Genomic DNA, 27,593 nt, shown 5'->3' on the forward strand with positions numbered 1-27,593 from the left:
TCGAGGAAACGACAGGAAAATTACAAAAGTAATCCAGGGCGGATGGCCAAGAAAAAGAATCTGCAAATAATCCAGGGCCCGATGGCCTAGAAAAGAGCTGGGAGGAGAAAAAGACCCTCCGAACAGCTCAAAAAAACCCAGGACTGAACCGCGCAGGTCTGAAAGAACTAGGAGGCAGGTTATTTGCGTGACTACGTCGAAAAATAACATGTAAATAAAATGTAAATAGAGGCAAAGTGTTTTCTGGGAGGAGAGTGTTATGTATTCTTGTCTGTACCTTTAAATATTTGGGGAAATCAGCACGCTGTTGCTGATTGGCCGAAGCCGCCAGTAGAACTGTATAAAAGGAGAGGTTTTTCCCCCAGCCAGTTGCTGGGTTCACCCTATATTAAAGAGCTGTTGTCACTACCCTGGTCTCCAGCCTCGTTACTTCCAGAACTTAACATATAGGTTGTAGGCTTATCTTTTCAGAGGTTTTACCAGTATATAAGGAACAAAAGGGACGTGGTGGCTCAGGGGCTAGGACGTTGAGTTTGTCAATCGAAAAGTCGGCAGCTCAGCAGTTCAAATCCCTAGTGCTGCCGTGTAATGGGGTGAGCTCCCGTTAGTTGTCCCAGCTTCTGCCAACCTAGCAGTTTTGAAAGCACATAAAAATGCAAGTAGAAAAAATAGGGACCACCTTGATGGGAAGGTAACAGTGTTCCGTGCGCCTTTGGTGTAGAATCATGCCGGCCACATGACCACAGAGATGTCTTCGGACAGCGCTGGCTCTTCGGCTTTGAAACGGAGATGAGCAAAAAACTGATTCAATCGCTGTAACTTAAAATATTAGCTAAAATTTATCAAAACTAAAACCTTGGTAAAACCCTATTAAAACCCACTAAAACCCCATACTAAAATCAATCAGGCCAGCCCGCTTGGTGAAAAAGAAAGTCTTGAGCTCGCACTTAGAGGTCCGGAGATCAGGAGGACGGAGTCCCACCGGCAGTTCATTCCATAGCCCATGGGCGCTTTAAAGGTGATAACCAAAACCTTGAAGCGCACCGGAAGACCTCTGGCAACCAATGCAGCCTGCGCAGGAGAGGTGTTACATCCAGTTGGAGCCCCCGGGTGCTCCACAAGGGGAGCCCCATGTAGAGAGCATTGCAGTAATCCAGGCGGGAAGTAACGAGGGCATGAGTGACCGTGCATAAAGAATCCCGGTCCAGGAAAGGGCGCAATTGGCAAATCAGGCAAACCTGATGAAAAGCTCCCCTGAGGACGGCTGTCAAATGGTCTTCTAAAGACAGCCGTGCATCCAGGAGAACGCCTAAATTGTGCATCAATTCCTGGGGCTAACAATTTGCCCCCACAGTCAGCGATGGAGTAAGCTGACTGTGCCGACGCCGCATCCACAGCCACTCCATCTTGGATGGGTTGAGTCGGAACCTGTTCGTCCCCATCCAGACCCAAACTCAAGACACTGAGTCATCACATCGGCTTGGGGTGGTCCAGGGTGGAGATGTACAATTGAGTGTCATCACATACAGCTGACAGCTCACCCCAAAACCACGGATGATCTCCAATGTTGAACAAGAGGGTGAGAATCGTCTGCCCCCTGTCAACACCGGGAGGAGAACCACCGTAAAGGGTGCCTCCCACCCCAAGCCCTCCAACCGCGCAGCAGGATACCATGGTCGATGGTATCGAGCGCGCTGATAGATCTAACAGGACAAGAACAGAGGAACAACCTCTGTCCCGTGCCCTCCAGAGATCATCAACCAACACGACCAAAGCTGTCTCTGTGCTGTACCCAGGCCTGAAGCCAGACTGGCACGGGTCTAGAAAAACAGTTTCCTCCAGGTACTGGGGAGTTGCCAACCACTCTCTACAACCTTCGCCAGAAAGCGAAGATTGGAGACTGGGTGATAATTAGCCAAAATAGCTGGGTCCAGGAAGGCTTCTTAAGGAGGGCCTCACCACCGCCTCTTTCAAGGCGGCTGGGAAGACTCCTCCTCAGAAAGCGCTGATAATTCCCTGGAGCCAGCCTCGTGTAACCTCCTGGGTGGCCAGTACCAACCAGGAGGGACACGGGTCCAATAAACATGTGGTGGCATTCAACCTCCCCAGTATCCTGTCCATGTCATCGGGAGTCACAGGATCAAACTCAGCCCAAACAATGTTCTCAAGACGTGCCCGTGTCATCCCATTCGGATCTACCCAATCTGTATCCAACCCATCCCGGATCTGAGCGATTTTATCGTGCAGATAACTTCCAAATTCCTCAGCCCGACCTTGCAAGGGGTCCTCCCGAGCCCCCTGAAACAGAACGAAGCGGGTTGCTCTAAACAAGGCGGCTGGGCGGTTATCTGCCGATGCTATAAGGGCGGCCAAGTATACTTGCTTTGCCATCCTTATTGCCACTAGATAGATCTGAATATGTGACCGTACTAGTGTTCGGCCAGATTCGGAGCGGCTGGCCCTCCAGGCGCTCTCTAGGCATCTTCTTCGGCGCTTCATCTCTCTCAGCTCCCCAGTAAACCAAGGAGCCGGTCGAGAGCAGCGCCGGGTCAGAGGCCGCATTGGCAAGACACGATCTAAAGCCCCCGCCGCCGCCCTTTCCCAGGCGGTAGCGAGTTCCTCGGCCAAGCCGTGGGCCAGCTCCTCAGGAAATGGCCCAAGCTCCGTCAGGAACCTACTCGGGTCCATCAGGCGCCTGGGACGGAACCAACGAACTGGCTCCGTCTCCCTGCGGTAAGGGTCTGCGGTCCGAAAGTCCAGGCGAAGGAGAGAATGATCTGTCCACGGCAGGGGAGTAATTACTAAGTCCCCCACATCCAGATCATTCAGCCACTGTCCCGAGACAAAAATCAAGTCCAGCGTGTGTCCCCCAGTGTGTGTGGGACCATTCACTATCTGGGTCAGGTCCAAGGCTGCCATGGAGGCCATGAACTCCTGAGCTGACGACGATGACTCACCTACTGACGGCAGATTGAAATCCCCCATGACCATAAGCCTGGGGGTATCAACTGCCACCTCGGCTATCACGTCGAGCAGCTCGGGCAGGGCTGCTGTCACGTGGCAGGGAGCCAAGTACGTGACCAGTAAGTAACTGAGTTACTTAGCAATAAATTCACAGATTTTCTGGATAAACATTTAAACTGAACAGCGGGGACAGAGAATTAACTGATACAGAACATTTCTGTCCCCAGCAATCCAAAATTAATAGGGTTATCAGTGCATGTAACATAGATACTGTGGGTAAGATTATCAGCCCTGCTGTCAAGCAAAACCAAGCATTTAATAGTGAGTGCCATACCATGTGCACTAATCAAACAGGTGGCAAGAAATTAGGGGCAGTCAGGCACAACACAGGTTATGTAGACAGTAAACACAAGGTCAATCAAAATGGCCTCAAATGTCTATACACCAATGCACAGAGTATAAACAGGATGAATTAGAAATTCAAGTAAATGAGGGCAGATATGATATTGTTGCCATTACGGAAACTTGGTGGGATGAAACCCACAAATGGAACATACAGCTAGAGGGATATAAATTATTTAAAAGAAATAGACCAAATAAAAGAGGAGGTGGAGTTGCACTATATATAAGAAATAACTACATCTCTACAGAAATAGAGCACAACAATGATGAAAATTATCTTGAATGCATTTGGGTCAATATTAAAGTGGGGGGGGAATGATATTGCCATAGGTCTATACTATAGGCCACCCAACCAAACAGAGGAAGTAGATGAACTTTTTGCTAGTCAGCTAACTAAGGTATGTAGGAAGCACATCACAGTAGTAATGGGGGATTTTAACTACTCTGACATCAACTGGGAGACAAACTCTGCACCAAGTGGAAGATCCAACAGGTTCCTAACAAACCTAGCAGACAATTTCGTTTCCCAAAAAGTAGAGAAGGGAACAAGGGGATCAGCCTTATTAGACTTAATTCTCACTAACAGAGATGAAATGATAGAAGGTGTTAAAGCTACAGGAACCATGGAGGCAAATGATCACGCAATATTGGAATTCAACATTATGCAAACACAAGTAGTAGAACAAAGTCAAACTAGAGTCTTGGACTTCAAGAGAGCTAATTTCCATAAACTCAGAGAGAGCTTGAGAAGGATTCCATGGATGAGAATCCTCAAGGGGAAAACAACTCAAGAAGCTTGGGAAATTTTGAAAAGTGAGATTATAAAAGCGCAGTCTAGCACAATACCAATGAAGAAGAAAAATAATAGATCTCAAAAGAAACCAGCATGGATGCGTAAAGAACTATCTGACAAATTGAAAGACAAAAAGGACAAATATAAAAAGTGGAAAGAGGGGCAAATAACTAAGGCAGAATATCAGCAAATAGCCCGAGCCTGTAAAGATGAAGTGAGGAAAGCTAAGGCTCACAATGAACAAAAGCTAGTGACAAAAGTAAAAAATAACAAAAAAAGCTTCTTCCAACATGTTAAAAACAAGAAAAAAAGTCAAGGAAACAATTGGCCCATTGCTGGGAGAAAGTGGCAAGAAGGTGACAAGCAACAGGGAGAAAGCAGATCTACTTAACTCATTTTTTGCATCTGTCTTTACACAAAAGGAAAAAACAACCTATCAACCTATCAAAAGAACCCAAACACTAAGTACACGCTTGATGGACATTACCTTACAGATGACCCCCACCCTGTTAAAGACCTTGGAGTTTTCATATCAAATGACCTAAGTGCTAATGCCCACTGCAACTACATAGCAAAAAAGGCTCTAAGAGTTGAAAATCTAATCTTGCGTAGCTTCTTTTCCGAAAACACTACACTACTACCAGAGCATATAAAACATTTGCTAGGCCAATTCTTGAATACAGCTCGCCTGTCTAAAACCCACACCACATTTCTGACATCAATAGAATTGAATGTGTCCAGAAATATTTCACAAGAAGAGTTCTCCACTCCTCTGAAAACAATACCTTATCCTACCAGACTTGAAATCCTAGGCTTAGAAAACTTAGAACGCCGTCGACTTCGACAAGACCTAAGTTTAACTCATAGAATCATCTATTGTAATGTCCTTCCTGTTAAAGACTATTTCAGCTTCAATTGCAATAATACAAGAGCAACCAATAGATTCAAACTTAATGTTAACCGCTTCAATCTAGATTGCAGAAAATATGACTTCTGTAACAGAGTTATCAGTGCTTGGAACACATTACCTGACTCTGTGGGCTCTTCCCATAATCCCAAAAGCTTTAGAATAGAATAGAATAGAATAGAATAGAATAGAATAGAATAGAATAGAATAGAATAGAATAGAATAGAATAGAATAGAATAGAATAGAATTTTATTGGCCAAGTGTGATTGGACACACAAGGAATTTGTCTTGGTGCATATGCTCTCAGTGTACATAAAAGAAAAGATACGTTCATCAAGGTACAACATTTACAACACAATTGATGGTCAATATATCAATATAAATCATAAGGATTGCCAGCAACAAGTTATAGTCATACAGTCATAAGTGGAAAGAGATTGGTGATGGGAACTATGAAACGATTAATAGTAGTGCAGATTCAGTAAATAATCTGACAGTGTTGATGGAATTATTTGTTTAGCAGAGTGATGGCCTTCGGGAAAAAACTGTTCTTGTGTCTAGTTGTTCTGGTGTGCAGTGCTCTATAGCATCGTTTTGAGGGTAGGAGTTGAAACAGTTTATGTCCAGGATGCGAGGGATCTGCAAATATTTTCACGGCCCTCTTCTTGATTCGTGCAGTATACAGGTCCTCAATGGAAGGCAGGTTGGTAGCAATTGTTTTTTCTGCAGTTCTAATTATCCTCTGAAGTCTGTGTTTTTCTTGTTGGGTTGCAGAACCGAACCAGACAGTTATAGAGGTGCAAATGACAGACTCAATAATTCCTCTGTAGAATTTTAACCAAAAACTTTCTACTATTGACCTCACCCCATTCCTAAGAGGACCATAAGGGGCGAGCATAAGTGCACAAACGTGCCTACCGTTCCTGTCCTATTGTTTGCTTCTTTTTTTTCTTCTTAAATATATATGCTTATATTTCCTTATATTACCTCATATATATGTTTATATACTTTATAATCTTTTTATGTGATGCTTATATATATTGTTGTGACAAAATAAATTAAAAAAAATGTGTGGACAACTATTTAGATATGAACCAGCAGTGTGCAGCAACTGCCAAAAAGCCAACACAGTTCTGGGCTGTATAAACAGAGGGATAGAATCAAGATCACGTGAAGTGTTAATACCACTTTATGAGGCCTTGGTAAGGCCACACTTGGAATATTGCATTCAGTTTTGGTCGCCACGATGTAAAAAAGATGTTGAGACTCTAGAAAGAGTGCAGAGAAGAGCAACAAAGATGATTAGGGGACTGGAGGCTAAAACATATGAAGAACAGTTGCAGGAACTGGGTATATTTAGTTTAATGAAAAGAAGGACCAGGGGAGACATGATAGCAGTCTTCCAATATCTCGGGGGTTGCCACAAAGAAGAGGGAGTCACACTATTCTCCAAAGCACCTGAGGGTAGAACAAGAAGCAATGGGTGGAAACTAATCAAGGAGAGAAGCAACTTAGAACTAAGGAGAAATTTCCTGACTGTTAGAACAATTAATCAGTGGAACAACTTGCCTGCAGAAGTTGTAAATGCTCCAACACTGGAAATTTTTAAGAAAATGTTGGATAACCATTTGTCTGAAATGGTGTAGGGTTTCCTGCCTGGGCAGGGGGTTGGACTAGAAGACCTCCAAGGTCCCTTCTAACTCTGTTGTTGTTTTTGTTGATGTTGTTGTTGTTGTTGTTATTGTTATTGTTATTATTATTATTATTAGATTTACAAGGAGAAATGAGGTCTGCCTTTATGACTATGACTGAATTTATAAAAAAGCTGGATGGAAAAGTGCATGAAATTGATCAAATTAACTTGAATTTAAAAAGTCAAATAGAGGAACTTCGGAACAAGGTGGAGACAGCAGATGAAGAATGGGTTTTATTACAATATAAAACAATGGAATTTGCATTGAGGGTGAGAGGTTTAAAGGAAAACAAGTGAGAGAATCTAAAAAAGACATTTGCAGAAGCCTTTTCACAGGTGATTGGATTGACATCAGTGGATCTTGAAAATCAAATTGAGAAAATTTACCATGTTAATTCATGGGTGGCAAGGCAGAGACAACTGCCAAGGGATATAGTGATTTATTTTACATCTAGGAAGACTAGGAGTGAAATTTCACAAGCCTCCTATAAAAGTAAGATTCCAATATTGGGTCAAGAGGTTTTGGTGTTGAAAGAAATTCCTTGGTGCCCCCAAGTGAAGTTTGACTTCCTAGATCTGCATTACCTACAAAAAGGACTTCTGGCAAAGGATGGGCTGCATCTCCCAAGAACCGAGAAGAACGTATTTGGAAAAAAAACTGACTCAACTTATCAGAAGGGCTTTAAACTAAAATGGACAGGGAGGGTGACTAAGGCTTAGGATCTATAGGACCAAACCCCAAGCATAAACCCCAAGACAACCAAGAGGTAATGAGTGATAGGAAGGAACAAAAACTCAGGTGCAAAGTACTGTAGTAGATGTAGGAAGCGTACTCAGGATTAGCCATGAAGGACTGGAGGCTTTTAAGAAGAGACTGAACAGTCACTCATCCTGTTTGAGAAAGGGGCTGGACTAGAAGACCTCCAAGGTCCCTTGCAGCTCTATTCTGATTCTTCTTCTTGTGACTCAGAATTTTTATACACTAAAACTCAAAGTTTGGGGAAGAAACAGGGTGAACTTGAAGTACGAGCAGAGGTGTAATTCATTTACCTTCCCTACCGGTTCGGAAATGTGCGTGTGTGCGTGCATGCGCAGTGCTCGCGCATTACATCAGGGTGGGTGGGCAGAGCCTCCCGCAGTTGCCACTACAGGTTTGTCCGAACCGGACAGAACTGGCTTAGTACTGTAGGGATACACGAAGGCAGATATGATATAGTTGTTATTACTGAAATTTGGTGGGATGAAACTTTACGACAGGAATGTATGGATGGAACTATATAGCGCAGAATAGACTAACAGAGTTGGAAGGGAAGCTTGGAGGTCTTGTCGTCCAACCCCCCTACCTGAGCCGGAGACCCTATATCCCATTTGGCCATCCAGTCTCTTCTTAAAAGAGAAGAGCAACTAAGATGATTAAAGGCTTGGAGACTAAAACGTATGAAAAACGACGGCAGGATTCGGGTTTGGCCAGTCGAAGAGAACAACCGTTTGTTACAGTTCAGTTAGTAACAGGGTTGTTAAGTGAATCTGGTTTCCCCAATGACTTTGCTTGTCAGGCGGATGCAAAAAAACAACAGGACATTGCAACCGTCATATACGAGTCAGTTTTTCTCAACCTTGGCAGTTTCAAGGTCCGTGACTTCAACCCCCAGAATTCCCCAGCCAGCCAAACTGGCTGAAGAATTCTGGGACTTGAAAGTCCATATGTGTCGTGTCCCACTCCTCCTCTGACGGCCGAGTCGGGGAAGTCCGTATCAAGCGTGCCTCTGCAGCTCTGCCAGTCCTATCAGAGTCCTCAGGGCAGGCAGGAATTCAAGGTGTGACTTCAGCAATCCAGATTAGACTTTGCCTGACTCAGAGAATGCCAGAAAGCAGATCCTTTATATAGGCCATGGGGTGTGGCTCCATGACTCAGCACTTATCCAGGCCTGCCCCTCCCTTCCTTTTGCTGACGTCACCTCTCCATTCTCCGGAAGCGTGGATCTCTCCAGCCTCTAGCTGTTGGTAATTCCAGCCCAGCTGTTGGTAATTCCAGCTCGTGACTGACTTCATATTCCTCAGGCTCACATGCTGTGGGGGAGGGGTTTAGTTGCTCCGTGTGTCCGGGCATGGTGCCAGGACTGGGGGCTGGAGGCATGTCAGGCCATTCGTCTTGCTCAGTCTGTCCGGGCATGGTGCCAGGACTGGGGGCTGGAGGCATGCCAGGTCATTCTTCCGCACTATCAGCGTCCGGCAGGAGACGAGAGGGGCCCGGCTGCGGGGGGGGGGGGGTCAGCGAGGCACAACAATATGTCTTAAAGCTTGCTTGTTGGAGACTTCTGGGAGTGGAAGTTCACCTGTCTTAAAAGTATGTTGGGCAGGGAACTCTGGGAATTGAGGTCCTCCTCTTAAAGCAGGCTGGCTGGGGATTCTAGGAGTTGAAGTCCTCCCCTCTTAAAGCAGGCTGGCTGGGGCATTCTGGGAGTGGAAGTCCTCCCCTCTTAAAGCAGGCTGGCTGGGGGATTCTGGGAGTGGAAGCCCTCCCCTCTTAAAGCAGGCTGGCTGGAGGATTCTGGGAATTGAAGTCCTCCCCTCTTAAAGCAGGCTGGCTGGAGGATTCTGGGAGTGGAAGTCCTCCCCTCTTAAAGCATGCTGGCTGGGGGATTCTGGGAGTGGAAGTCCTCCCCTCTTAAAGCAGGCTGGCTGGAGGATTCTGGGAGTGGAAGTCCTCCCCTCTTAAAGCAGGCTGGCTGGGGGATTCTGGGAGTGGAAGTCCTCCCATCTTAAAGCAGGCTGGCTGGGGGATTCTGGGAGTGGAAGTCCTCCCCTCTTAAAGCAGGCTGGCTGGGGGATTCTGGGAGTGGAAGTCCTCCCCTCTTAAAGCATGCTGGCTGGGGGATTCTGGGAGTGGAAGTCCACCCCTCTTAAAGCAGGCTGGCTGGGGGATTCTGGGAGTGGAAGTCCTCCCCTCTTAAAGCATGCTGGCTGGGGAATTCTGGGAGTGGAAGTCCTCCTCTTAAAGCAGGCTGGCTGGGGATTCTGGGAGGAAGTCCTCCTCTTAAAGCATGCTGGCTGGGGGATTCTGGGAGTGGAAGTCCTCCCCTCTTAAAGCATGCTAGCTGGGGGATTCTGGGAGTGGAAGTCCTCCCCTCTTAAAGCAGGCTGGCTGGAGGATTCTGGGGTGAAGTCCTCCCTCTTAAAGCAGGCTGGCTGGGGATTCTGGGAGTGGAAGTCCTCCCTCTTAAAGCAGGCTGGCTGGGGATTCTGGGAGTGGAAGTCCTCCTCTTAAAGCATGCTGGCTGGGGATTCTGGGAGGAAGTCCTCCCCTCTTAAAGCATGCTAGCTGGGGGATTCTGGGAGTGGAAGTCCTCCCCTCTTAAAGCAGGCTGGCTGGAGGATTCTGGGAGTGGAAGTCCTCCCCTCTTAAAGCAGGCTGGCTGGGGGATTCTGGGAGTGGAAGTCCTCCCCTCTTAAAGCAGGCTGGCTGGAGGATTCTGGGAGTGGAAGTCCTCCCCTCTTAAAGCATGCTGGCTGGGGGATTCTGGGAGTGGAAGTCCTCCCCTCTTAAAGCAGGCTGGCTGGGGGATTCTGGGAGTGGAAGTCCTCCCCTCTTAAAGCAGGCTGGCTGGAGGATTCTGGGAGTGGAAGTCCTCCCCTCTTAAAGCAGGCTGGCTGGGGGATTCTGGGAGTGGTCCTCCTCTTAAAGCATGCTGGCTGGGGATTCTGGGAGTGGAAGTCCTCCCTCTTAAAGCATGCTGGCTGGGGATTCTGGGGTGGAAGTCCTCCCTCTTAAAGCAGGCTGGCTGGGGATTCTGGGAGTGGAAGTCCACCTCTTAAAGCAGGCTGGCTGGGGATTCTGGGAGTGAAGTCCTCCTCTTAAAGCAGGCTGGCTGGGGATTCTGGGAGTGGAAGTCCTCCCTCTTAAAGCAGGCTGGCTGGGGATTCTGGGAGGAAGTCCTCCTCTTAAAGCAGGCTGGCTGGGGATTCTGGGAGGAAGTCCTCCTCTTAAAGCAGGCTGGCTGGGGATTCTGGGAGTGGAAGTCCTCCTCTTAAAGCATGCTGGCTGGGGATTCTGGGAGTGGAAGTCCACCTCTTAAAGCAGGCTGGCTGGGGATTCTGGGAGTGGAAGTCCTCCTCTTAAAGCAGGCTGGCTGGAGGATTCTGGGAGGAAGTCCTCCTCTTAAAGCAGGCTGGCTGGGGATTCTGGGAGTGGTCCTCCTCTTAAAGCATGCTGGCTGGGGATTCTGGGAGTGAAGTCCTCCTCTTAAAGCAGGCTGGCTGGGGATTCTGGGAGTGGAAGTCCTCCTCTTAAAGCAGGCTGGCTGGGGATTCTGGGAGGAAGTCCTCCTCTTAAAGCATGCTGGCTGGGGATTCTGGGAGTGGAAGTCCTCCTCTTAAAGCAGGCTGGCTGGGGATTCTGGGGTGGAAGTCCTCCTCTTAAAGCAGGCTGGCTGGGGATTCTGGGAGTGGAAGTCCTCCTCTTAAAGCATGCTGGCTGGGGATTCTGGGAGTGAAGTCCACCTCTTAAAGCAGGCTGGCTGGGGATTCTGGGAGGAAGTCCTCCTCTTAAAGCAGGCTGGCTGAGGATTCTGGGAGTGGAAGTCCACCTCTTAAAGCATGCTGGCTGGGGATTCTGGGAGTGAAGTCCTCCTCTTAAAGCAGGCTGGCTGGGGATTCTGGGAGTGGAAGTCCTCCTCTTAAAGCAGGCTGGCTGGGGATTCTGGGAGGAAGTCCTCCTCTTAAAGCATGCTGGCTGGGGATTCTGGGAGTGAAGTCCTCCTCTTAAAGCAGGCTGGCTGGGGATTCTGGGAGGAAGTCCTCTTAAAGCAGGCTGGCTGGGGATTCTGGGAGTGGAAGTCCTCCCCTCTTAAAGCAGGCTGGCTGGGGGATTCTGGGAGTGGAAGTCCTCCCCTCTTAAAGCAGGCTGGCTGGGGGATTCTGGGAGTGGAAGTCCACCCCTCTTAAAGCATGCTGGCTGGGGGATTCTGGGAGTGGAAGTCCTCCCCTCTTAAAGCAGGCTGGCTGGAGGATTCTGGGAGTGGAAGTCCTCCCCTCTTAAAGAAGGCTGGCTGGGGGATTCTGGTAGTGCAAGTCCACCCCTCTTAAAGCAGGCTGGTTGGGGATTCTGGGAGTGGAAGTCCACCCATCTTAAAGCAGGCTGGCTGGAGGATTCTGGGAGTGGAAGTCCACCCCTCTTAAAGCAGGCTGGCTGGGGGATTCTGGGAGTGGAAGTCTTAAAGCTGCCAAGGTTGAAAACCACTGCATTACACAATTCCACTGTTTTGGCGAAACATGCGGAACAAAAATTCAAAAAGGGGGAACCCTTCAAAATGGATTTAGCTTTGTTCCTCCTTTAAAATACATCACTGAAGAGAATCAAAACAAAGACGTATCAAAATATTGTCAATAAAAAGAGGCAATGAAATCAGCATTAAAACCAAGCAGCTGTCTGTCATCAAATAAATAAATAAATAAATACCATTCCCTTGTCCACTTGCAGGACACAGGAGCCCCAAATTTCCATGGTTAGCAAGAAAGTGGTTATGAGTTTTGCCCCATTTTATGACCTTTGTTGCCACAGTTGTTAAGTGAATCACTGTACAAGTCATCCTCAACTTACGACCACAAGGGGCCCCAAAATTTCTGTGGTTAAGCAAGACAGTGGTTTTCCCCATTTTACGACTTTTCCTACCACGGTTGCGAAAGTGAATCACTACAGTTGTTGAGTCACTAACCCGGTTGTTAAGTGAATCTGGCTTCCCCATTGACTTTGCTTGTCAGAAGCTCTCAAAAAGCAATCACATGACCCCAGGACGCTGCAACGGTCATAAATATGAGTCGGTTGCCAAGAATTTTGATCATGGGATCGAGGGGTCCTGCAATGACCTGCAATGGTTGTGTGAAAAATGTGAAAATGTGTGAAAAATGGTCATGTCACTTTTTTTCAGTGCCGTTGTAACTCTGGAACGGTCACTAAATGAACTGTTGTAAATCGAGGACTCCCAGTAGCCGATTCCCAGCACAGCACTATGTCCGTTGCAATGTTGCTTTCCCAATTATATTTGCTCCTTCTTGCTGCTAAGTAAATTGGCCCCAGTGAGAATTCAGCTGCGTTTAGCAAGGCTGAAAGCTTTGTTTACACCTTGCTTGGCACTTAAGAGTTAATTACTGCACACACTTTGTTGCACAGGGGAAAACGAGAGGAATATTCCTTAAGGATGAAGCAAAAATCCGGGATGGGCAAAGCATCAAGGAGAGAAGCAACCTAGAACTAAGAAATTTCATGATGGTTAGAACAATTAATCAGTGGAACTACTTGCCTCCAGAAGTTGTAGGTGCTCCATCGCTGGAGGCTTATTTAAGAAGAGATTGGACAGCCATTTTTCTGAAATGGTATAGGGCAGGCGTCTCCAACCTTGGTCCCTTTAAGACTTGTGGACTTCAACTCCCAGACTCTGGTAGTTGAAGTCCACAAGTCTTAAAGGGACCAAGGTTGGAGACCCCTGGTATAGGGTTTCCTGCTTGAGCAGGAGGTTGGACTAGAACAGGGGTCTCCAACCTTGGCAACTTTAAGACTGGCGGACTTCAACTCCCAGAAGTCTTTGCTGGCTGGGGAATTCTGGGAGTTGAAGTCCTCCAGGGTTAAAGTTGCCAAGGTTGGAGACCTTTGTACTAAAAGACCTCCAAGGGGCCTCTGTGGCTCAGGCTGCTAATGCAGTCTGCAGCAGCCTGCAATTACTGCAGGTTCAAGTCCCACCAGGCCCAAGGTTGACTCAGCCTTCCATCCTTTATAAGGTAGGTAAAATGAGGACCCAGATTGTTGGGGGGGCAATAAAAGTTGACTTTGTATATAATATACAAATGGATGAAGACTATTGCTTAACACAGTGTAAGCCGCCCTGAGTCTTCGGAGAAGGGCGGGATATAAATGTAAATTAAATTTTTTTTAAAAAAAGGTCCCTTCCAACTGTTATTTTGATTCTAATTCTAATCTTCAGGATTGCCAAACTAGGTTTTCTTGCCCTGCTGGGACCCTCATTTAATGGGAAATCTTGGCTTTGTCTGAATTAACTTAGCTGAATGAGCTTTACCTGGGGAAGATTAGGAAAAAAAGAGCAGGGGGAAATTGCAATGGAAATTTTGGATTCAGTTGTGGTCGTATGTCACGGACCACTTGTAGCACATGTAGATAAGATGGTCATGGAAAATGGGGCATGTTTAGTATATTATTAAAACGATAGTTTCAATCATAATCCCATGACAATATAAAAATTACTTTTTGGTAGTTCTTGGTGGCTTTATCAATGCATCAAAGTAGTTTTCATACAGAACTAGCTCACCGATGTTTTTTTCAAAAACGATTCCCTCCCCCTCAACTTCCCGGTCTAGTCCTCGACTTACGACCACAACGGAGCCCCAAATTTCTGTTGCTAACAGAGACCATTGATTTTGCCCCATTTTACCACCTTTCTTGCCACTGTTGCTAAGTAAATCGCTGCCTCTGTCAATAACACGGTTAAGTGAATCCCCATTGATTTCGCTTGTCAGAAGGTCGAAAAAGGAGATCACATAACCCTGAGACATAGCAACAGTCATATATATGAGGCAGTTGCCAAGCCTCTGAATTTTGATCAATTCTGATTATGCAAAAAATGGTTCAAAGTCACTTTTTTCACTGACTTCAAACAATGACTAAACAAATGGTTATAAGTCAAGGACTAGCTCCATAGCCCTGGGAGCACAGCCCCTTACTTAGACAGGCTGGTCTCCCACTTAACTTCTAAACAGGTCCAACCAAGCTTAGCCGCTTGTTTCTGAGATCAAACTGGGTGTTGCACCCCGTTAAATCATCATATTTGGCAGTCAATTAAAAAAGGATGCAGGCTGGGCAACATAAAAATGTTTATTAATATAAAAAGCGCTCATCAGATTTAATACTGCAAAAGTAAAGCTGGCATAATTTTCTGAGGTTTCGTTACAAAAAGGTTGTGCTTTCTTTTAAAACAAGCCACAATAATTAGGAAAATATTAAGGGGTTTTGCGATAGGGGCAAGTTTAAAATTAAAAGTTTTGGGGTCAAAAATGATGGTTTTGGGGGGGGAGGGGGAGGGGGAGGGTTGGGATTCCCTCTAATCAAACGTTAACGCAAAGCAACACAGTCGAGCCACTCTGACAATAATGTGTGGTTTTTAAAAATCGGGGTACCGTTTGTGAAATATTTTTCTAAAGCATCCGAGGAGGCCTAAAAACTCTCCCTCGGTCCTCCGAGCTCAGGTGTATTCTTCACTGGAAGAAAGTGCCTAGGTTAAGCAGCTCAGTGGCGGACTTGAAATTGAGAACCTTCGCGGAGAACAGCCTAAGTTGCTTCTGTACTTGCTTGAGGGAGGAAGAGGTGGCCTTCTTTTTGTAAGACACCTCTTTCAACAGTTTGTCTGCCAAATAGTGAAGCCACAGAATGTTGCTGTGGGGGAAATAATCGGCCCAGTTGTTTGCATTCTCTTCTCTCATCTGTCTATAAATATCAAACTGGTAATCCCCTCTCCCTTGGAACACTTCTTCGTCGGTGGAAAGGTCACAAAACACTGTTAAACCATCCCTCTCCAGCCTGGAAAAAGTGTAATCAATAATGTTCACCAGGATGCCTTGGGTGGGAAGGACGTGGACTTGGCCGTTCAGGGTAACGGCCACTTCTTTTAAGCTGGTTTTCCTCACCAGCACGTTGCCCCAGTGTAAGTCCCTGTGTTCAAAGCGGAGGGCTTCCTCGGCGACGGCCAGCGAAGCCGTGACTTGGTGCAGGATGCTCTTGGCCGAAGCCACCGAATTCAGCTGCCGGTTCCTCATGTTCTCCAGATCCGTGCCTCCAAATTCAAATTCCAGGACCATGAAGAGTTGCTGGTCGCTGAAGAAATCCGGCCGGTTGTTTTCTGACTGCCTCAGCCGGTGGTATTCGTCCCACGCGTTCAAGAGGTGCTCGGGATAAGTGCCTTGGACACAATGAACGGAATATAACCGGATAAAACCAGAGGTTCGGTTAGCCACCTCATCAGCGAGGAGACTCAGTTCTTTGGAAATGATAATTTCTGGCAAGATTTCGGTGAAGGTCTTCTGCGGTTCGCCGTTGACTCGCTCGCTCCCTTCGATCGGGATTATTTTTAAAGCTACGGTCCCATTTTCAGTCTCAGTTTTGAAAACCTCCCCGAACACCCCTTCCCCGATTTTTTCACACTTCGGCATCTTCTTTTGAGAAATCCAATCCTCGAAGGAAACCGGCCCCTCCTGCTGGCATTCCCTGTAGACCTTTTCAGCGTCCGTCAAGGTCGTCTCCAAGGTGGAGAGAGAGGTCATGGACGACAGCAGCACCATGGAGGAAGACGGACAGATGGAATAGCCCAGCTTTTGGGTGAAAGGGGTATTGCAAACATCGTGAAGAGGAGACTGGACCGAAGAATAGCTGGCGAAGCTACCTTTCAGGCTTTCAGCCTCGGAGAGGATTTTTTTCTTCTTATGGAGGGAAAAAGAAGCCCGGATTCTACGCCACAAGCTGGAATTCTTGAGGGAGGAGTCCAAAGGTAGGAAAGCGACGGAAAGTTGGTCTTCGGTCTCATTCCACTTCAGCCGCTCCTGCAGGACGAGAGAATCGGCCTCTTTCCAGGCTGTGTTTTGCCTGTGTGCCGCTCGATTGACTTTCTGGCGACCCCAACGTTTAGAACTGAAGCCGCTAATACAAGCTTTCCGGCCAGTCCCTCCAGGATTACAACTGGGGGCCACTCGGTGGTTGTTCCTGGAATCGGAGGCTTTAGCCAGGATGTGGGGAGACTGGGCCAGGAAGAGGTTTTTCCTCTTCAAGGAACAGGAAGCCTTTGGCTTTCTGGCGGACTGATCCGCCAACCATTTCAAAACCACCTGTTCATCCAGAATGACAACCGGCTGGAACTGGAGGCTGTCAGGAACGATACCGTGGTCGCTCCTACCGACCTCGCCAGCCATCTCCTCGGGAGCACTAATGTCCTGAGCAAAGCGAAGCTCTCGCTCCAGAGGGAGAAAAACGGTCCCTTCTGGGGGAGAGAGCGCAATTTTGCCATCCTGCATTCTGGCTTGAAGTTGGAAAACGCCGCAAACAGGACTTCGGGCAGTGGGGCTCGCTTCCGTCACCGACGACGGCACCGGATCACGATCTCGATCGGTCCCTCGGCCCGGGCTCTGCTCTCGCCTAACCAGGGAGTCTTCCGTCCCACTCTGGGTCTCGTCACGCTGCAAAGCGCTTTGGCTAGGAGAGCCAGTCGTCCCTCTGAAGCCCTCCAGACGCGCAGGGTCCGTCAGCGAACCGTCTCCCGGCGACTTCTGCGGACGCGGCGGGGCTTCCTCGGGGCTGAAGAGCTGCAGCGAGTCCCCCATTTCCGGCCCTTCCTCCGAGTCCATCTTCAGCATGCTCAGCTCCAGGAGGAGCCCATGGTGGGAGTCCCGGCTGCCTTCTCGGAACACTTCCCACGGGCGGCCGGGGCAACCCGGAGGGTGGGAGACGGGGCTTTGGGGGTCCTTCTCCTCGCCTTCTTCTTCCTGGAGGGCCCTCCTCCTTTTGGCCCCCAATTGGGTCAGGAGGGGCCACTCAGGAGTGCTGCACAGCAGAGGGGTTCCCCGCAGGCGAGTGGGGCGCTTGGGGCCAAGCGGGGAGTCCTTCTGAGGCCGTCGCAAGGTGACGTTCCTGTGGACGGGGGTAGGGGGCACGAAGGGGTCGCTCCTGCTGCTGCTGCCCTGGCTTGCTTTGGGGGGAGGCCGGTTCTCCTTGGGGGGGCCCCGGTTCTTCCTCTTCTTCTTCTTCTTGCCCCCTTTTATGGCGGGCGGGCGGAAATCCGGGTCGTCGTCGTCGCCGTTAATGGAGGCGGCCGAGGAGCAGGAGGCGGCCGAGGAGGAGCTGGTGCTGAAGAGGCGGTTGGGGTCGGCGGGGGGCCAGAACCAGGGCGTCGCCCGCGGACGGAGCCTCAGCTCGGCCTTGCCTCCCGCTCGTCCTCCGCGGCTCGCTCGCCCCTTCAGCCCCGAGTAGGTCCTCAGCAGCCGCGGCCGCAGTTGCTCCATGCGAGCGGAGCCTCCCAGCCTTGCGCGGAGACACCGAAAAGGGGCCGGGCGCGGCGGAGGAGGAGGACCCGACCTCCCCCGCCCCGGCCGGTTAAAGGCTTCCCGCGGCCCTCAGCGAGGCCGAGCGGGGCCTCCGAAGGCCGCGCCCGCCGCCATTTCAAATCCAAACTCTCGCGAGAAGGTGAGCCGGCTCTCGCGAGAGCCGGAAAGCGGCGCGCGGCCCTCGAGGGCTCCCTCCCCCCTCCCCCGCGAGACCTCTGTGCAAACGGCCGCTCGGCTCTCGCGAGACCTGCGGGGATGGCAAAAAAAAAAAACCTGAGCAGTTTATAGAGGAAAGGGATTTTTGTCTCTCTTGCTCTCTCTCTCTCTCTCTCGATGCATGACGTTCGGTTCGGGTTTGACACTGGGTGATGGTGGTGAGGTCCTCCATTTGAGGGGTCCAAGTTTGGTTTTTTGTTGTTGTTGTTTTGATTCAAGGCCGGCAGCGTTCAAACGTGCCGCAGGATTTTTTTCCCCCCACGTGTTTGCTCTGTTTGTGGGTTTTTTTGCCTCTTGCCGCTAAGTCAGGGCTCTCCAACCTTGGTCCCTTTAAGACTTGTGGACTTCAACTCCCAGAGTTCCTCAGCCAGCTTTGCTGGCTGAGGGACTCTGGGAGTTGAAGTCCACAAGTCTTAAAGGGACCAAAGTTGGAGAACAGCCGGGAACAAGTGGGCGCCAATCATGGTAGGAGCTGAGCTACGTGACTAGGTGGCTCAGTGACTAAGACACTTGAGCTTGCCGATCAGAAAGGACGGCGGTTCGAATCCATGGTACGGATCTCCTGAGGTGTTTTTTTTTTAATTTTTATTTTGTCACAACAGTATACGTAAACATCAACATAAAACAACAACACATCATAAAAGAAAAACATATATATATAAGTAAAAGTATGCTTAATTAATAACTATATTAATTTGACATAATGAAAGGGAACAATAGGACAGGAACGGTAGGCACGCCCCTTATAGTCCTTATATATAGTTGTTATATAGTCCTTATAACCCCTTATAGAGTTGAGCAGGGGGTTGGACTAGATGACCTTCCAGGGTCCCTTCCAACCCTGTTACTGTGTGTACTGCTCATTAGATCAGGCGTCTCCAACCTGGCCAACTTTAAGCCTGGGGAGGACTTCAACTCCCAGAATTCCCCAGCCAGCAAAGCAAAGCTGGCTGGGGAATTCTGGGAGTTGAAGTCCTCCAGGCTTAAAGATGGACAGGTTGGAGACGCCTGTCATAGAGGAAAAGGAGGACGCACGAAAGGGGAAAAGCGACCTCCATTTGAGTGGTCCAAGGGGGCAGTTGAAGGACAGCGGGGAAGTGTTTTATGCTTGCAGAAAGTTGGGGCATTTATTCTCTGGCAACTTTAAAATAGGTGGACTTCAACTCCCAGAATTCCCCAGACAGATGAACTTCCCCAGGGTTGAAAAACAGAAATTTACTGTGCTGGTGTGGGAAACACCCCCACCCCCGCTTCCTCTCCCAGAAGAATGAAATATTTTGGGAAATATTAAAAAAGGCAGAATATTATATTTATTTCCCTAAAGGAGAAACAGAGAAACATGTTTTTAGAGGCAGGAAGCAGTCCCCAAGTCTTTCTTTATAGCACATAGCAGATGCCCGCAGTTAAAGAGAGAAAGGGCTTATTGAAAGAGGACGACGAGTATCTAGATAGCTCCGTTCATAAGCAAAGCAAATGCTGCAGGCAGAAACCCATTCAAGGTAGAATATTTTGAAACTGCTTGCAGCAAAGTTTAACAGCTACGAAAGGCAGAGTGATAGGATTAAAGGAGCCCCGTCACCCAAGATCCAATAAAAGAGGAAAGCCATTAGGCCTGACAGGAATTGCCCAACTCCCCTTCAGAACACAAGCCCATCCATTGCACCATCTCGGAGCACTCCAAACCTGGGAGCTCAGATAAACAATAAGCCAGAGGTCGACCGGATTAGCTCAGACAAGCACCTAGGATTTGCATTTTCTTTTATGTACACTGAGAGCGTGTGCACCAAGGCAAATTCCTTGTGTGTACAATCACACTTGGACAATAAAGAATTCTATTCTATTCTATTCTATTCTATTCTATTCTACAGGGGAATTATTGAGTCTGCCATCTGCACCTCTGTAACTGTCTGGTTCGGTTCTGCAACCCAACAAGAAAGACACAGACTTCAGAGGATCATTAGAACGGCAGAAAAAACAATGGCTACCAACCTGCCTTCCATGGAGGACCTGTATACTGCACGAATCAAGAAGAGGGACGTGAAAATATTTACAGATCCCTCACATCCTGGACACAAACTGTTTCAACTCCTACCCTCAAAACGACGCTATAGAGCATTGCACACCAGAACAACTAGACACAAGAACACTTTTTTCCCGAACGTCATCACTCTGCTAAACAAATAATTCCCTCAACACTTTCAAACTGTTTACTAAGTCTGCACTTCTATTAATCTTTTCATTATTCCTATCACCCATCTCCTCCCACTTATGACTGAATGACTAACTTTGTTGCTGGTAATCCTTACGATTTATATTGATATTGATTGTTTCCTGATTGGTTATTTGTACGCTATGACTATCATTAAGTGTTGTACCTTAGAATTCTTGATGAAGGTATCTTTTCTTTTATGTACGCTGAGAGCATATGCACCAAGACAAATTCCTTGTGTGTCCAATAACACTTGGCCAATAAATTTTTTTATTCTATTCTATTCTATTCTATTTATTTCCTCTTTTGCCTATAGAGCCCCACTCTCAACTCCACATGGTCAGCTGTGCTTGGTGGTTCTGTTCATCATTAAACAGAACTTTCCAATCGGCCTCCATGTTTCCAGTGTCTTTCTCCCAGCTTGGAATTGAACCAGGTGGATATTTCTTCCCATACTGGTAATCCTAGATTTTACAACCTCAACTGAGCCCAAAATTTCTGTTGTTAAGTGAGCTTTGCCCCATTTTTAAGACCCTTTTTTTTTTTTGCCATAGTTGTAAGCGAACCACTGCAGTTGTTCAGTTAGCAACATAACAGTAAAACGAAATGTTTTGGTTGTTAAGTGAATGACACGGTTGTTAAGTGAATCGGGTTCCCCATTGACTTTGCTTGTCAGAAGGTCACAAAAAGGGGATCACTATGTCCCCGGTAGGACGCTGCGACCATCTTGTGAAAAAGTGAAGAACCTTCTCAGATGAGAAGTGAAATATCTTCAAGGAACAAACGAAATCCGGTGGCCTTTTGAAAAAGCACCTTGGGGATATTTTATTTATTTATTTATTTATTTGATTTTTATACCGCCCTTCTCCCGAAGGACTCAGGGCGGTGTACAGGCAAGATAAAACCAGCAATACAATATACAGGTTAAAATACAATTTAAAAAACTTATTTAAATTAGCCTGAGGATTAAAATTTACCATACACTAAAAACCCCGTTTAAAAATTAATAAATTTAACATTAAAATTCCAATTTAAGCCAGCCCCGCGCGGATAAAGAGATGTGTCTTCAGTTCGCGACGGAATGTCCGAAGGTCAGGTATTTGGCGTAAACCTGGGGGAAGCTCATTCCAGAGTGTGGGAGCCCCCACAGAGAAGGCCCTTCCCCTGGGGGCCGCCAGCCGGCATTGTTTGTTGTTAAATGTGTTTTTTTTTAAATGTCATCAAATTTCAATTCAACAGGAGTGCTGGAATTTGGATGCACTGTAAATTTAGCCTATATGAGGTATCTTGGTTCAAAAATTGTTGCCCTACCATGCACCATTGTGACCCATTAAAGGTTACACACAAACAAACAACTAGACAACCCTTATCTTCCTCCTGCTGTCCTTACCACTTTCTATAGAGGGACGATCGAGAGAATAGAATAGAATAGAATAGAATAGAATAGAATAGAATAGAATAGAATAGAATAGAATTTTTTATTGGCCAAGTGTGATTGGACACACAAGGAATTTGTCTTGGTGCATATGCTCTCAATGAACATAAAAGAAAAGATACCTTCATCAAGGTACAACACTTACAACACTTAATGATAGTCATAGGGTACAAATTTAACACTTAATGATACAACACTTAATGATAGTCCTAGGCTACAAATAAGCAATCAGGAAACAATATCAGTATAAATCATAAGGATACAAGCAATGCAGTTACAGTCATACAGTCGTAAGCAGAAGGAGATGGGTGATGGGATAGTAGTTAATAGTAGTGCAGGTTTAGTAAATAGTTTGACAGTGTTGAGGGAATTATTTGTTTAGCAGAGTGATGGTGTTCAGGAAAAAACTGTTCTTGTGTCTAGTTGTTCTGGTGTGCAGTGCTCTATAGCGTCATTTTGAGGGTAGGAGTTGAAACAGTTTACGTCCAGGATGTGAGGGATCTGTAAATATTTCCACAGCCCTCTTCTTGATTCGTGCAGTATCCAGTCTGATTTGGAAGCCTTCCTGCTTCGGAAAGGAAGGCAGTGCAGAGTGGTGAGGACAGTAGAAAAGATTATTGGCAGTTCCCTTCTCCCTTCTATCCAGGGCATGGCACATAAGCGATGCTTGAGCAAAATCGGCAGGATTGTCCGGGATGCTACACGACCTGTTTTCCTTGTTACCTTCCGGGAGGAAGCTTCCTGGGATCCGAAGCAGAACATTCCGATTCAGGTATAAGTATAAACATGGGCATGAACTCTAGGAATGAGTACAAGTAAATGGTGCGCTTATGCACGCCCCCTTTAGGGACCTTTTAGGAATGGGGTGAGGTCCACTGTAGACAGTTTAAGGTTGAAGCTGTGGGGGTTTGAGGATTTATACTGTGTGTATTTATATGTAATGGTTTATATATATACATATGTATGTTTAGAACATATGTATATGTGTGTTATATATGGGTATGGGTAGATATATAATTTCCCTTGAGAGCAAGCAACAGAATTTCATTGTTAATGTGTGCCAGGAAAATTCACATGCTGGGAACGATGGAGGGCAAAAGAAGAAGGGGACGGCAGAGAAGGAGGTGGCTGGATGGAGTCACTGAAGCAGTCGGAGGGAGCTTAAATGGACTCCAGGGGATGGTGGAGGACAGAAAGGCCTGGAGGAACGTTGTCCATGGGGTCGCGATGGATCGGACACGACTTCGCAACTAACAAATGTATGCCAGAGTGCCCACAGTAAAAAAAAAAAGGCAATAAAGGTTATTTTATCTTAAACCCTTATCTCCCTTGGTTGGAAACGTTTTGTACTATGGTGCACAATTTCATCCAACTAAAAAGTTGAATGAATGAATGAATGAATGAATGAATTGAGTGAGTGAGTGAGCTGGAAGGGTCCTTGGAGGTCTTCTAGTCCAGCCCCCTGCTCAAGCAGGAGAACCTATACCGTTTCAGATAAGGGATTGTCTACAGCTAGAGTCTTTTAAAAACATCCAGCATTGAAGCACCCACAACTTCTAGTGGCAAGCTGTTCCACTGGTTAATTGTCCTCACCATTAAGAAATTTCTCCCTAATTCCAGGTTGCTTCTCTCTTTGATTAGTTTCCATCCATTGTTTCTTGTCTGGCCCTCTGGTATTTTGGAGAATAATTCGATGGACATGACAGTTTTAGCACTATGGAGACCAAATTTGACCTAGTGATTAAAGTACCAGGTTAGGAACCAGGAGATGTGAGTTCAAGTCCCACTTTAGCCGTGTAAACTGGTTGGGTGACTTTGGACCAATCACCTAGAGATGGTGAATTCTAGTTCTGCTTCGACATGAAAGACGGCTGATTGACTTTGGACCAATCACCCGGAGATGGTGAATTCTAGTTCTGCTTAGACATGAAAGATGGCTGATTGACTTTGGACCAATCACCCGGAGACGGTGAATTCTAGTTCTGCTTCGACATGAAAGACGGCTGATTGACTTTGGACCAATCACCCGGAGACGGTGAATTCTAGTTCTGCTTCGACATGAAAGACGGCTGATTGACTTTAGACCAATCACCAGGGGACGGTGAATTCTAGTTCTGCTCCACCCACCCGCCCAGAGGTCATCAAATACGGTCTGCGCCTGTGCAGAAGAGGTGCACGCGTACGAACGAACCAGTAGCAAAGGTAAGCGAAAACCACCCCTGGTGTAAAGTGAAACAAGCAGGTGTATTTCTAGATTTATGTGAGCTCTTGTGGTTAATACCGCCAGCTAGCCTGACTTCGGGGCTGTAAACATTTCCTGCCTTTATTCTTATAATTCTAAACCCTGTTACATTTCTTAGTACTGGTCCCTTCAGGTGTAGGATGCCTGCAAAAACAACACTTAGCTATTAAAAAAAAGATGTTGAGACTCTAGAAAGAGTGCAGAGAAGAGCAACAAAGAGGATTAGGGGACTGGAGGCTAAAACATATGAAGAACGGTTGCAGGAACTGGGTATGCCTAGTTTAACAAAAAGAAGGACTAGGGGAGACATGATAGCTGTGTTCCAATATCTCAGGGGTTGCCACAAAGAAGAGGGAGTCAATCTATTCTCCAAAGCACCTGAGGGTAGAACAAGAAGCAATGGGTGGAAACTAATCAAGGAGAGAAGCAACCTAGAACTAAGGAGAAATTTCCTGACAGTTAGAACAATTAATCAGTGGAACGACTTGGCTGCAGAAGTTGTGAATGCTCCAACACTGGAAATTTTTAAGAAGAGATTAAATAACCATTTGTCTGAAATGGTGTAGGGTTTCCTGCCTGGGCAGGGGGTTGGACTAGAAGGCCTCCAAGGTCCTTTCCAACTCCGTTATTCTGTATAGGACTCCTAGCAGACAATTACTTGGATATGAGCCAGCAGTGTGCAGTTCCAGCCAAAAAATGCAATCCTAGGCTGCATAAACAGAGGGATAGAATCAAGATCACATGAAGGGTTAATACCACTTTATAATGCCTTGGTAAGGCCACACTTGGAATATTGCATCCAGTTTCGGTTGCCACGATGTAAAAAGGATGTTGAGACTCTGGAAAGAGTGCAGAGAAGAGCAACAAAGATGATTAGGAGACTGGAGGCTAAAACACAGGAAGAACGGTTGCAGGAATTGGGTATGTCTAGTTTAATGAAAAGAAGGACTAGGGGAGACATGAAAGCAGGGTTCCAGTGTTTGAGGGGTTGCCCTAAAGAGGAGAGGGTCAATCTATTCTCCAAAGCACCTGAAGGCAGGACAAGAAGCAACGGATGGAAACTGATCAAGGAGAGAAGCAACCTGGAATTGGGGAGAAACTTCCTGACATTGAGGACAATTAACCAGTGGAACTACTTGCCTCCAGAAGTTGTGAGTATCCCATCACTGGAGGTTTTTAAGAAGAGACTGGACAGCCCTTTGTCTGGAATAATATAGGGTCTCCTGCTTGAGCAGGGGGTTGGAATAGAAGACCACAAGGGTCCCTTCCAACTCTGATATTCTATCTTCTATCTAAAATCTCCAATGCCTTGCATACTCTAACATGGCTGTTTCTCAAGTATGCAGCTAAGCTGGTTTGTTTGTTTGTTTGTTTGTTTGTTTGTTTTGTCACTCAGTATATATAAGCATAAGCATGAAATAACTATACAATATATAAGCATATATATAAGTATGAGTATGTGATAACTATATTAATTGGATATAATGAAAGGAAACAACAGGACAGGAGCGGTAGGCACGTTTGTGCTCTTATGCACGCCCCTTACAGACCTCTTAGGAATGGGGTGAGGTCAATAGTAGACAGTTTTTGGTTGAAGCTTTGGGGATTTTGGGAAGAGACCACGGAGTCAGGTAGTTTATTCCAAGTATTAACAACTCTGTTACTGAAGTCTTATTTTCTGCAATCAAGATTGGAGCGGTTAACATTAAGCTTAAATCTATTGTGTGCTCGTGTATTGTTGCAATTGAAGCTGAAGTAGTCTTCGACAGGAAGGACATTGTAATAGATGATTCTATGAGTTAAACTCAGGTCATGTCGAAGGCGGCGGAGTTCTAAATTTTCTAAACCCAGGATTTCAAGTCCGGTGGCATAAGGTATTTTGTTGCATTCGGAGGAATGCAGAAGAATTAAGAAGACCCTGGACAGCCCTTTGTCTGGAATAATATAGGGTCTCCTGCTTGAGCAGGGGGTTGGAGTAGATGACCTCCAAGGTCCCTTCCAACTCTGTTATTCTATCTTCTATCTCCAATGCCTTGCACACCTCTAACATGGCTGTTTCTCAAGTATGCAGCTAAGCTGGTTTGTTTGTTTGTTTGTTTGTTTGTTTGTTTTGTCACTCAGTATATATAAGCATAAGCATGAAATAACTATACAATATATAAGCATATATATAAGTATGAGTATGTGATAACTATATTAATTGGATATAATGAAAGGAAACAACAGGACAGGAGCGGTAGGCACGTTTGTGCTCTTATGCACGCCCCTTACAGACCTCTTAGGAATGGGGTGAGGTCAATAGTAGACAGTTTTTGGTTGAAGCTTTGGGGATTTTGGGAAGAGACCACAGAGTCAGGTAGTGTATTCCAAGCATTAACAACTCTGTTACTGAAGTCATATTTTCTGCAATCAAGATTGGAGCGGTTAACATTAAGCTTAAATCTATTGTGTGCTTGTGTATTGTTGCAATTGAAGCTGAAGTAGTCTTTGACAGGAAGGACATTGTAATAGATGATTTTATGAGTTATACTCAGGTCATGTCGAAGGCAGCGGAGTTCTAAATTTTCTAAACCCAGGATTTCAAGTCCGGTGGCATAAGGTATTTTGTTGCATTCGGAGGAATGCAGAAGAATTAAGAAGACACTGGACAGTCCTTTGTCTGGAATAATATAGGGTCTCCTGCTTGAGCAGGGGGTTGGAGTAGATGACCTCCAAGGTCCCTTCCAACTCTGTTATTCTATCTTCTATCTCCAATGCCTTGCACACTTCTAACATGGCTGTTTCTCAAGTATGCAGCCAAGCTGGTTGATGGAGAGGTTGAGAACGTAAGATCTTCTTGTGGGTAACATGATAGCAGCCTTCCAGTATGTGAGGGGGGCTGTCCCAAAGAAGAGGGAGTTGGGGGGGCCGGGTCAACTTGTACTCCAAAGCCCCTGAAGGCAGGACAAGAAACAACAACAACGGATGGAAACAAATCCAGAAGAGAAGCAACCTGGAACTAAGGATAAACTTCCCAACAGTGAGGGCAATTAACCAGTGGAACTGCTTGCCACCAGACGTTGCGGGACGCTCCATCCCTGGAAGGCTTTCAAGAAGAGATGGAAACGGTCTAAGGTTTCCTGCCTGACCAGTGGGGGGGGGGGTTGGACTAGAAGACCTCCGAGAGGTCCCTTCAGGCTCTATTCCGAATTTGCATTTGAAAAGCAATTTTCAAATGCAATTTGAACAGCAATTTAACCTCACAAATCTGCAGCAGCCGCAATGTTTTTGATGAGGCTGGCATTTCTCCGGTGTGCGCTCTCTCTCTCTCTCTCTCTCTCTCTCTCTCTATCGGGGCGGGCTGTTCCCACTGAACCTTCTTCACCGCTGCATCTCTTCGCCCGTCCGTCCGTCCATCCATCCATCCATCCATCCATCCATCCATCCTCTGATGTTCCAGCATCTTCCAAAATGGACCAGATCGCCTGGAAAGAATTGTGCTTCTCGCTTTTCGATTACAAAACCGAGAAGTATGTCATCGCCAAGAATAAGAAAGTGGGGATCCTCTACCGGGTGGTGCAGCTCTCCATCCTGATCTACATCGTGGGGTGAGGATATCTTGGTCTTTTATCTTTTTTTTGGGGAGGGGGGGGGCAGA

General features: G+C 46.7%; 2 protein-coding genes across 5 annotated transcripts in view; one reads left to right on the forward strand and one right to left on the reverse strand.

Moving 5' to 3' along the window:
- Window positions 1-27,593, forward strand: part of P2RX5 (purinergic receptor P2X 5) — a 93,004-nt gene that overhangs the window by 13,759 nt on the left and 51,652 nt on the right. Inside the window, exon 2 of one of the 4 annotated variants that reach the window (XM_058164026.1) lies at window positions 22,361-22,486. The exons of 1 other annotated variant lie outside the window; for it this stretch is intronic. In XM_058164026.1, coding sequence (XP_058020009.1) covers window positions 22,410-22,486 — 77 coding nt within the window. In that variant the 5' untranslated portion in view covers window positions 22,361-22,409. Of the gene's footprint in view, window positions 1-22,360; window positions 22,487-27,042; window positions 27,544-27,593 lie in introns of those variants that run through there. 2 more of the 4 variants (XM_058164025.1, XM_058164024.1) reach the window with 2 other exon arrangements.
- HASPIN (histone H3 associated protein kinase) lies at window positions 14,622-17,998 on the reverse strand. Its single transcript, XM_058164004.1, has one exon. It carries the CDS (start codon window positions 17,810-17,812, stop codon window positions 15,023-15,025), a length of 2,790 nt encoding a protein of 929 aa, XP_058019987.1. The 5' UTR covers window positions 17,813-17,998; the 3' UTR covers window positions 14,622-15,022.

This window comes from Ahaetulla prasina, chromosome 1, assembly GCF_028640845.1.
Source record: "Ahaetulla prasina isolate Xishuangbanna chromosome 1, ASM2864084v1, whole genome shotgun sequence".
Taxonomy (NCBI): domain Eukaryota; kingdom Metazoa; phylum Chordata; class Lepidosauria; order Squamata; family Colubridae; genus Ahaetulla; species Ahaetulla prasina.

Coding starts and splice junctions, on each gene's coding strand:
- HASPIN (XM_058164004.1), bottom strand. CDS start 17,812: ATGGAGCAACTGCGGCCGCGGCTGCTGAGGACCTACTCGGGGCTGAAG.